The 12,047-nt window shown below is 30.8% G+C and overlaps 1 protein-coding gene across 1 annotated transcript; it reads right to left on the bottom strand.

The window, feature by feature from the left end:
- Positions 1 to 3,518: 3,518 nt before the first annotated feature.
- LOC108486321 (uncharacterized) lies at positions 3,519 to 11,218 on the bottom strand. The gene is made up of 8 exons (XM_017790315.2): positions 10,653 to 11,218; positions 10,353 to 10,498; positions 8,582 to 9,542; positions 7,402 to 7,493; positions 6,334 to 6,408; positions 5,024 to 5,085; positions 4,886 to 4,955; positions 3,519 to 4,687 (listed from the first exon to the last, which is right to left on the bottom strand). Exons 1-8 carry the CDS (start codon positions 10,840 to 10,842, stop codon positions 3,953 to 3,955), a joined length of 2,331 nt encoding a protein of 776 aa, XP_017645804.1. The 5' UTR covers positions 10,843 to 11,218; the 3' UTR covers positions 3,519 to 3,952.
- Positions 11,219 to 12,047: the final 829 nt, after the last annotated feature.

Genomic DNA, 12,047 nt, shown 5'->3' with positions numbered 1-12,047 from the left:
CCAATATGATAATTATCTTCTTTTAATAGTATAAGAATTAAATTAATTTATTTAATAGTAAAAGGACTAATTTAATCTTGTCCTATAATAAAGTGACTTTTAGCTACTTTCACCAAATTTTTGTTCAAATTTTTATCTATAAAAGATTGTTTAGTTATGTTAGATATACTAAAAATTAAGCGCTAAAAAATAAATATTGCATTTAAATTATAAAATTTGGTTGATGTATTACTTAAAATTAAATCGATTTATAATTAGATTGTTTAATAAATAATAACATAATCTTAAATGAAATAAAGTAAAATAAAAAATATTTTTATTAAGTAATAAATAGGTCTTATCTACTTATCATATTTCACACTTTTTATGGAAAAAATTCTATCTGATAAATTTTATTGTGGGTCATCAAGTATTTAAAAAATTAACTTCTTGAAAATATATTTTTTCTCACACTTTATCAAAGCCTTATTTTTCTTTATTTTTACTTTTATTTCCCGGTGTATACTATATAGTAGTTTGCTTTAAATTTATTAGATTATTATGCATATTTTTAAAATAATTTTAAGAATATTAAAAAGTTGGTCCTTTTATTTTAATTTATTAAAATTTAATCGTCATATATTATAAAAATTGATAAATTAATCCAATTGTTAGTAAACATATATAAACTTGAATAGTTGATTTTTCTATTTATTCGCATATATAAATTATTAAATTATTGATTTTTTTTCTGATTAATTGTAAATGAATGGATGAATTCAAGGATAGCAATTTAACAAGGTTTATATTATTACTTAAAACGGACTAGCTTATCAACTTTTATAAAATATAAGGATTAAATTTTGAAAAATTAAAATATATGGACGAAATTGGTAATTAAACCCTTCAATAACTTATATTCTTTATTCTTTCTAAAAGATCCTACTACAAAATCATTATAAATAATATAGTAAAATATTAATATTAATTATGATTACTGCTCTTATTATAAAACATTGGATACATTTTTTATACTTCATGTCTATTTTATGGTTTATATTTAAGGTTTGTAGTTGTTCCTCTTAACAATATCGTCTTCAAAATTTGAACTTAAATCCTCCTCTTGAGAATCTAGTGTGCTTTACCATTATACCTAACCACTTGTTAGTAACATTGAATACATGTATTAGTTATTAGTTTGAAAGCAATATAAAAATAACATTATTATTTTTAAAGAATAAATTTTAGTTGGTTAAAATATGTGATAAGTCCTTGCACTTTTTATAAATTTAAAATTCAATCTCTATAATTTATTTTAAGAGATTTAGTCATTCTATTTTCAAATTAAAAATTTAAGTTCAATTGTTAACATTTTTTGTTAAATTTGTTGATGTGAAATCTTGAAATAAATGAAACACTTATTGGAAGAATATAACTAAAAGAATGGCGCTATAATGAATCTAAATTGACAAAATAACTTTACCAATATTAACAATTGAATCTAAAATTTAAAATCTAAAAACAAATAAATTAAATTTCTAAAAATAAAAATATAGAAACTAAAATTCAAATTCATAAAAACATAAGCACTTATAACATATCTTAACCTATAATATAATATGTGAGTCAATTTGATAAAATTATACATATAAAATTGATTTTGCCTTGTATGCATAACATTTTGAATTTTTTAAAACTTTTATAGATTTAAATTTAGAAAAAAAATCACTTAAAGTCAGTTTCCTGTTGTTTTTGAAAAGTACAATAAAAAACTGATCTTAAAATATTTAGTCCAAATTTAAGTGTTTAATATTATCATAAAAATACTTTTGAGAAATAAAATGTTCATTTTAATTAAATATGATATTGTATAGTAAAATATACATTTAAATAATGTATAAATTTTTAATATTATAATATTTTAATAAAAATATTAAAAAATTTATTTAACTTATTATTAATATTTTGAGATATAAAATACAAATTTTAAGGCTTAAAGTTTTTGACCCACTTTAATCCTTAACTAGACATTCTCGTTTAATCCTTGAACGTTAAAACTAACAGCTCGCATATCTAGCCAATCATATGCTGTTACTGAATTATATGACAATATCACAATTTGAAAAAAAACACTATAAAAATGGAAAATATATAAAAATACAAAAAAAACCTATACAAGCTCACAAAATTATTAAAATTAAAAGAAATTATAAAATTATAAAATTACTAGAAATATAAAAAAATACTTAAAGTTTTAAATAAGATATTAAAAATTTAATATTTCTAAAATTCTATATGTCATATTTACTAGAGCTTAAACATGAGGTTGTTATCTTTTGCGAACATATCACCCACAATAGTTTTATAATTCGATCAACTAGAATTTATAATTTGTAGATATTTGAATAAATTTTTAATTATTTAAACAATGAAAAATAATGCTATTTGAATTAAATAATATTTCTAATTATTCCTAATATTTTTATTTTCTAGATTGTGTAAAGTTAACATCTAAATATTAACATACCAATATGTTGCTGTAAAACATTTGAATATTTTTTTCTGAAACAAAAACATTCGAATATTTAATATTTATGATTTTAATTACAAATCAAATACCCATAAAAGTCCAAAATATTTCTTTGATCCATCACTCTTGTTGAGTATTTACTTATTCTGAAGAACTTTAGTATTTACGATGATAGATGGATAAATAAAGCTTACACTACATATTAAATAAGAAACCAAATTGAACGAGCATACTGCTAGAAACACTAGTAAAGTATTAAAATTAACTCATTTAAAAGTATTTAAATTTATTCAATAATTACTAAAATATTTTATAAAAATTGATTGTATTTTTAACTATATACAATTTTTATATGAAGCTTTTAATGTTTTAATTGTGATAAAGATATACTAAATTATAAGATACAACAATTTTTGCTGTTTTTAAATTTTAATAATTTTTTAGTCTTCTACAATTTCTAATAATTTTATATTTTAATAAAATTTTGTAATTTTGATAGTATTTTATAACTTCTATTATTTTTACAATTTTTAAATTTCTAAAATATTTTTAAATTTACAAACATATTTCTTTAATTTGTATATAAATATACATAAGTACATTTTTACCTTTTTTTTTAATATAGTATGCCACAATCCAATTAACTAGAAGGATAGTGTTGGAATGACTCTCAACAAGTTAACTAGGGTTAATATGGCTTAAATCTAGCTCTCGACCCACCAACTAATGAGCAAAGAAAACTCAAATTTTAACCATCATTTTTTAACATTAATGGCCTTTGTTTTGGTCAAACCAAGATGGCAATATCATTTAGCACCAAAAAGAAGGTAATGTGATTCAATCATACGGCATTTTTTATTGTTAAAGGTGAGCTGTTAAGACTGTCTTCTACACCATTTGCTTAGCTACATAAATAAATCATATTCTGACTGAATGCATAAAGAATGAAAGGTATATCATACGGGCCATGATGCACACATCTTACCAATTCCAATAATAAAACTAACAATTATGTGAATGAAACAGCAACAACGATTTTCACATTTTCTGTCACATGGAAAATCACTCAGAAATAGAGCTGTTTAAATCTCCCACATCTCACAAACCATGCCTAAAGTAAGCCTTGAAGGGCTTCCTATTGCATATAGAAGTCATTTCATGTTTTTGCCACCATGTCTCCATCCTAGAAAGTTAACAACAACTCATGGGGTTTTCCCTCAATGAACAACACTAGAAAGCTTCCAATGGCTAATGAAATACATGATAAATCAGGAAGAATCCAAATGGATGAAGCTTTTATTACTTTTAAACGTACCATAAAAGTTAGTGAGGTAAATGTTATGATTTGCTAAATAAAAAATAACTACAAATGCATTGAACTAACCCGAGAAACAGTTCTATTTGAAGGCTGCCTTTTTTATATTCATTTTTTATGCATGGCATTTAATGATTAGCACCTAATCCTCGTGATTTTGGGAGCCTAGAAGCGACCAAAGGATTAACAATGCCTTGTGAATCCTTGCCTAACCCCATACCTTCAACAAAACCCATCTTAGCCATCATTTTGGATCCAAAACCTTTGGTATGCTTTTCAAAGGCTCCAAAAGATTTATGCTGATCCTTCGATGAGTCACCAAAACGTTTGCTACGATTTTCAGAAGCTCCGCCGGATTTATGATGTACCCTATCCGAGTCACTGCTTGTGCTGGTGAAATTCACACCCAACCCAAGGGATTTAGGCCGCTGTATGACTTCAATAGGCTGTGCCATACCTTGACCATCTTTTCCTAACCCTCCACCTTCAACAAATCCCATTTTCGCCATCATTTTGGATCCAAAACCCTTTGTATGTACCTCGAATGCACCAAACTGTGCTGATCTGATGATATCTTTGTGTTCGTAACTTTCTGATGTGCCCTCAGGATCCGTAGTTCTGATCTCATCAGTTTCAGATACCATGACGCCACTCGATATAAATGAGACAGGTTGACTTGCATAGGAAACCTTTTTCCCACTTCGTCGTTTCTCACCTGATTCACCAATGTTACTAGAACCGGCTTTCTTTAAGCCACTCCCTTTAGCAACCTTCTGTGCTCTTGCTCTGCCTGAATCCAATGCCTTTATATTAAACCCCTCATTAACAGGGAAGTCTGCATCCTCGTCACCAGCTCCAATTAGCTGCAATCCAGAAAAAAAGGGATTATAGGTCTGCTAATTTTCACTAATAGACTGTCCAATTACAAGCTCAAACTCTAGAGAGAGCTAACATAGCAAAAGATATATAATTACATACACATAATACTAATAAAATATTAATGCAAAATCCACTGCTTGCAGTGCATAACCTTTAAAATTTAGTTAAAAGGAGCTTGGTACCTTTTCCAGGCGAAGTTTGTCACTGGAAGACGGCATGGAAGTGTATTGTGTCCGTGTTACTGTCACAAACCTGTAAGGAGAAATGGCATCAGGTTTGGACATCAGACTCCATTCATGCAGTAGTAAAAGACTAATTACCTTTTCTTTCCAGAACCCTGGCATCCGCTCGACAAACGGTAAATTGCAGCTAATCTTCTTACCTACAGTGACCTAAAGTACATCAAATATACTCGAATAGCAGCAAAATAGTCAGCAGCAAGTTAAAAAGGTAAATAAAAGCCTTTTGATGCTGAGTTTTTTCAGAGCTCCACATTGAATTTCAAAGCAGGACTCTTTAATACTATTTTCAAAATTATCAGGCCTGTTTGCCTTTAAATACACAAGTTCAATGGCTAATTGACATTTTCAACTCACAAGTTATCCTCTTTGACACTACTGATAATATTTTCCATGCTTGGCCTTTTGATTGAAGAAACTAACTTTCCAAACTTTAGATTAATCTAATAATCTTATTTTGAGTTAAGTTGAAATATGGAATTGTAGAAAATGTTCCAAGTGCTCAAGTTGTTCTTCATGTGAAAAGAAAAGTGTGCAAATTTCACACAAGGAACCATTATGATGACCGAAGAAGGCTTCCAATAACACAAGAAACAAAGGAAATCACCAGTGCAAGCACTGAAGTATCACCAAAAGCATTATAAATCATAAAATAAGTAAAGTCTTCCAAACTACAACCAGAGAAAAAAAAGCAAATTTACTACTTACCTACACAGACATTTTGTTAGCCATAACTTAAAATGCTAACATAGAAAAATGTGTACCTAACCTTTATTAGATGAAACAATGCCTCTGATTTCCTTAATGTATGTACATTTTGTTCAAGAATATTTTTAGGAAAAAATGGTGTTGCCTCACACATGTTAAGAACCAAAAAAATTAAATATCTCATGGCCAGTAGGTTACAAGCTAATCTGCATCATCTGCCCTACGCCTGAAGGCTTACTGGGTCAAAGCACAGGAACTAAATAAAGCAATTCATTTTTAACTTCCTAATGACTAAAGCTAATAACGATGGCAAACTAACCATATCTACACTTCAATGAACTTTTTATAACATGTCAATAAGTGGTAGAGACTTCTTTTGCTCATATTCTAACATGCCAATAAGTTGGAGGATAATCCGCTCTTCACCTTATACTAACATTCTTCTCCCAGTCATAACCTTAGTTTAAGACCAAATAAACCTTATCCCTATTTGCTAAAATGAGAACAAGCTATTCCATGCCACTAACTTAAAATATTATAATGATAATTGCACCTTGTTATATATTGGTAGAAAATGATCCATGCCCATAAGATAAGATTAAAAAATCACAGAGAAAACAAGAGAGGGGATGTATAAAGAAAAATAAACTCCCAACTGCGAAAGTTTAGCCATGGGGCCATACCTGTGAACAATCCCGAGGATGCATTGGCTGAAAAGCAAACATATCGACCTGATCTAAAACAATCTGCTCTAATTTCTACAATTCATCAAAACATGGAGCTGTTAATGTCTTGAATCATTCATGGTAACTTGAAATGCATTTAAGAATAACTTAATATCCATTTATTAATTACTTCAATGGTTTCCTCAAAGTGCCCAACCAAAGACGCACAAAAAAATAGGAGCAGGAGGAGGAGAAGAAGAAGAAAGATCAGTGTCATCTCTTTTAGTTTTCTATTTACCAGGAAAGTTCCTACCTCTTGTCATTTGAGCTATTAAAAGAAAAGAAAAAAGAACAATTATTATATTTGTTAACTTAAAAGGGAATAGGAACAAACAGGGGCGAAGCCCGGGGGGGGGGGACAAATTCACCATTTTAATAGCCTCTATCTTTATAATTTTTAAAGAATTAAATCAAATTTTTATCATTTTTAGGGGGGCCAAAGTGCAATTTTACCTTTACTAATTTAAAATTTTAAAATTTTCAAAGGGCCTAAATGGAAAATTTTCCCTTTTAGGGGGGCCCGGCCCCTGCTACCTCTTCCCCCAAACCCCTGGGAACAAAGTTGAACCAGTACTCTATTACTTCTAATTGCTCCTTTATCAACTTGTGTTCATTGTCTTGTATGAAGAGAAAAAGGGATCACTTAAGTAGCTCCCATCTCTGATTATTTCTTCACATGTACAACTTTTTCTGAATCCATTTCAAATATTTTATGAGCTAATCAAAATCTTTAAAAGGGAGCATAAGTTGGGAAAATGCAATTCACTTATCCTAACTAAACTTTCACAAAAGGAAATTAAGAAACTCAAGCGTGGAGGAAGAAGAAACAAGAAAAATAACACTATGGCAAAAACCTAAAACTTATGATGTGCTACAAATCGAACATGATAAGTAGGCTTAAGAATGTGCAGCAAATAAAGCATGATAAGTAGTCTTATGAGACAAAAAATGGCATCAGTAATCATCATAGATGCAATAAAAGGAAACAAGTGATTGTTAAATCTCTTAAAATGTTTTTCATTTTACCGAATTAATTTTCTCAAGATCAACACCTCGACGAAGCATTCTTTCACGGCGCTTCACAGCAATCATTTCCTTGCGATGTTTCTTCTTTTCACCTGAAAAGCGAGCTTGTAATAAGAACATATAACGTGGTCTGCGTTCAGGTATACTGATGTACCATAAAGACCATAATTACAAAATAAGGCAATTTTTAAATAGGCTTCTAACAAATATATTGATATTTTAATTACCATAATGCAAAATGAAAATAAGAGAAAATAGAGACATCAACATATACCAAATTATTCTATCAATATATATACAAACCAAATTACATGTCATTACATTGGGAATTTCCAAAAGTTGGTCCACCGAGAATTAGAAAAAAAAGAAAGCAGATGGAGCTACTAATATAAGTTGAGAAAGTTCAACAAAGGAAACTGTGACAGTGACCCTGAAATGTAGTACAGAATTATTTCATCATTTGCTTTGTTTTGTTTTTGTTACAAATGAAGGTGAAGTACAGAAAGGAAAATGACCCTATCTCTTCCCATAAGACCGGGCCTCATATTCTCAAGGTCTGAACCTGAGACCTTCGAGTTGAAAATGCAAAGACCAAATTGTTAGGGTTTCAATTGATTTTTATTTCATTTAGAACAGATGTAACAGTTTAACTGATTATGATTTTCTTCAGAACATCATAATTATATATCTACAAACAGGCAAGTGACTGAATATGAGATAGCTGACTGACATAGTAGAACCAGCTTATCTGTTCATGTCACAATAAGAATCCTAGCACATCTTAGAAACCATAAATCATCATATTCAAATCTCATAAAATAACTAAAGCTTCTTTGAGCTCATCAAAAAATTGAGGGTTTGTCAAGACTTGAATGTAAATGAGAAAACAAATAAATAATAAATATGAAAAAGATGGAACACTCTCTCTTTCACAGACCTAAGCTAGTTGAGGTACAAAGTATATAATTTGTCCAAGCAGTACGTAAAAAAAGAACAAGGAAAAAGTTATTTTTATACTTCTAATTTCCTTATTTTCCTTTCATTGAAGGTCTATAAAATTCCAACCACATCCAAGTTTTGAAGCACAATCTCAAAAGAATCACCTAAAGAAAATGGTTTTAAAGTCAGGCTGAAGAGTTAAAGCATACAGATTGAGGTAACCATAAAAAACAATTATTACCAGGAAATTTTCGGGAATTCTTGCTCTTTTGTTCCAGTAAAGGCCAAGACTGAGGCAACTTGGCAACATGTTTCTTTTTAGCAGACTTGGTTCTTGGATCCTTTACTAGCATAAGATCATCCAAGGCCGGTGACAAAGCATCTTTAGCGCCTCCAGAGTATTTATTTCTAGACTGATTCTTCTGCATGCCATATTCCATAGACGCATCTTGGAGAGCAATCCCACCCAGCTTCTCTAATGTGTCATCAAAAGAAGTATTAGAAGAACTATCATCATCAGAATCATTCAAAACCTGACCTACCAACCACTTGGTATCCAAAACACTACCCTCACCACCAATTCCTTCTAAGTAATCTTCTGCAACCTCTTCATCAATATCTGAATCATCATCTGAAGAAACTACAGAGTCATCACTCTCATATACTCCATCTTGTTCCTCTTGATCAGTTGTTCCAGAGCTTTCATCACCTAGTGAGTTTCCATCATAGTCCTCATCAGTTTCTGCATCAGACATATCTTGAGTATACAATTTCACACCTCCAATTGACAAAAACCCTGCATTTTTCTTTGGGGATAATTCATTAAAAATCAACTCTTCAGCCACACCAGCATCAACCTTGCTACTATTATTATTATCATCATCATGACCAGCATCAGCTTCTGTCTCAGAGGATGATAAATTAGAACATGCTCCTTCTTGTTCTTCCATTTTCTTTGAGCATGACTCAATTCCACTGGGGGTTGCCTCAGATTCATCATCAAAACCTAATCCTCTGTGTGATTTATCACCTAGTACAAAATCTGAACCATATCCATAAGTATAATTTACAAGACTAGGCTTCGAAGGTGTGGTTTGGTCCATGTAAGCAACGATTTGGCTCTCCTTTGAAAGCAAAATAATAGGATGCATCTCATCCTTTTTATTATCTCCCTTATTGGCCAGAATATCTGATTCTGGATCCTGTAAGAAATCCACATTAAAAACAACCATTACAATCTACTTAATATAGATGACTTCATCATTACATTTTGGCTGCCTTTCTACAATAATCTGCTGATGCAAGTTATTCTCAGGAATAGAAGCCTCAAGGAACAAAATAACTAGGCAAAGTAGGAAATAAGAAGACTTCATCATTACCAAGGGTAGTGCAGAGATAACAATTGTCAAACATCAAGATCATATTCCCTCTCAACTCTCGACTATAATCACAAATAAAAACTAGAAACCAGAATATGTTCTCCTACATCTTCAGTTAAAAAAAAGAAAGAATAAAGCCAAGTATATCATCTGAAAGTAGGGGATCATATCAGACTATGTGCTCCTACTTATATCCTAAAATAAAGGCAGAGTTCAGTGATGTTTTCAAAATTGCTTCCTACTAAAAATGCAGCAGGCCACCTTCTTCTAATACAAATTACGTCAGTTCAAATAACTAGCAGTGAAAGGGAAAAATTGCTATATCCCATATTTAACTTCTTACAAAACCTCCAAGTTTCTTGAAAACAGTAGAAGCCAGAAATTTAGGCTAATTTCAACAAGCACAAAAACTAGAATATGGAAAAAGATGCAGAAAAAGCAATAAATACAATGAATCAACACAAACAAACCAATTCAGCACCGAAAAATTAAGTGAAACCAAAATCAGTTTTAAATACAATAGATAGCACATTCTAGTTTTCTTACATTATTACAGAGGGGAAGAACACTTAAATTCTTCAAGACTCGAATTATATAAAAAGCGACCAACTTTTAGTGTTCAAAGGAACTTACTTGAAGATCGAGAGAAGGGTACTCATATCTTATAGCACTACCACCAATCTTTGTTGATGGCCCATTCTTTGAAGTAGAAGCCTTTGCCCTATCAGAACCCAACCCAGAAATTCGATTCCCGATTCGATTCCCGTTTCTATTCCTTCCTGCAATTCAACAACACCCCATAAGAAAAGCATTTTTCCTTGAAAGAAATTTACTTATTAAGATACAAATCATTTGATGACTCAATTCCCTTCCTCAAAACCCAAAACCAACCCATTTTCTCAGTAATCCAACAAGATAGTAAGGAAAGGGGACCTTGGGAATCCAACTGCCAATCGGATAAAAGACCACCCTCAACAAAAAGAGAGTTCCTGATTCGAGTAGACGAAGATTTGGATCTTCCTCGGCCACTGTTCGTTTTATTTTGGCTGTTGCTGTTGCTGTTGCTGTTGCTGTTCTTATTCTTGTTATTATTTGATCTTCTCTTATTTCCACCACCTGCCATGGCTTCCGCTTGTTGCCTTTCCTCAAAGGGAATTGAAGAGGGTCCTTCACCTTCCCTTTGGTTTTATCATTTTCTTTTCTTTTCTTTTCTTTTCTGTTTAGCGTTGAAGGATCAATCTGGAGCGTTGATGGAGCCGGGTCAAGCCGATTGGGTAGCTCCATGGGGATGACGTGGACGGACATGATGGAATCTGGGCATCGTTTCGTAATCGTGTTGGGTTTGAGCCTATTGTGGCACCCAAAGGCGCAGCGGCTCGCATGTGAAGCTACACGTGTGAATCGTTGGTGTTTGTGTGGGTGAACCGAATATCCTCTTTGGGTTCGGTCTTGTTCTTTTTCCTTTACCTTTCCCAAGGGCAAAGCAAATATTAATTAAAGATGATTTTATTTCCAAAATATTAATTAGATAAGATTAAATAATATCTTCAAAAGATTGTTAATCCAAAGTTGACTACAAATTGCTTAGTAAAAGCTTTTTAATGTAATTACTGTATTATTTTTCTAATTTTTTAGGGGTTAAATCCATTTATTTCAACCATACTAATTAATGTGATAGAAATGTTAACCTTGTGACGATTATGAATCCGTCATACAAACAATAATATTATTATTTAATTATTGTTATAAAAATTTATACTCCTCTTTCACAAGTATCCCTAATACGATAATAAAAATAGTCTTAGATGGTTCAAAGCGGCGAAAAAAATTAATAAAAGAATCGAGCATTCGTTAAAATATCCTTAAAATCGCTTGCAAAAGTAATATTGAAAAAGTGCTAGAAAAACACACAAAAAACTTCTAAAAGTAAAGATTTATTAAACAATGAAAACAAAAAAATAGCATATAGAACTTAAGACAACATAAGTCCAAATCGACTCGTGAAATCATTTATTATTTTGATATACTCTCAAAATAGAAACAAATTAAGAAGAAGATGAAGAGCTACCCACTTTTAAAAAAAAAAACTGCTAGTTGTAGGTGGGGTTTCAATGACATGATGCACCATCACTTGTCCATCACAACTTTTGAATATAGCAAAGATACAATAACAACTCGTTTTCAGTGGTACCGAAAATGGTGGTTTCAGAATCCTGTCTCCAATGATCAAGTTCGTAGATATTAATATTTAATAATCGTTGGTTTAATATAATGTTATATGAAATTTTAGTTTAGAAATTTTGATTGATTAGAGAATTGATCATAGTA

The sequence above is a fragment of the Gossypium arboreum genome, chromosome 6 (genome assembly GCF_025698485.1).
Source record: "Gossypium arboreum isolate Shixiya-1 chromosome 6, ASM2569848v2, whole genome shotgun sequence".
Classification (NCBI taxonomy): Eukaryota; Viridiplantae; Streptophyta; class Magnoliopsida; order Malvales; family Malvaceae; genus Gossypium; species Gossypium arboreum.
The sequence above is the reverse complement of the archived record's forward strand: the minus strand, read 5'-3'. Positions and strand labels throughout refer to the sequence as shown.

Excerpts from the sequence above, each read along its gene's own strand:
- LOC108486321 (XM_017790315.2), bottom strand. The coding sequence starts at position 10,842 with ATGGCAGGTGGTGGAAATAAGAGAAGATCAAATAATAACAAGAATAAG. Across the intron at positions 10,499-10,652 it reads TTGGCAGTTGGATTCCCAAG|GAAGGAATAGAAACGGGAAT; the intron begins GTCCCCTTTCCT and ends GTTGAATTGCAG. Across the intron at positions 4,956-5,023 it reads CAGGGTTCTGGAAAGAAAAG|GTTTGTGACAGTAACACGGA; the intron begins GTAATTAGTCTT and ends TTCTCCTTACAG.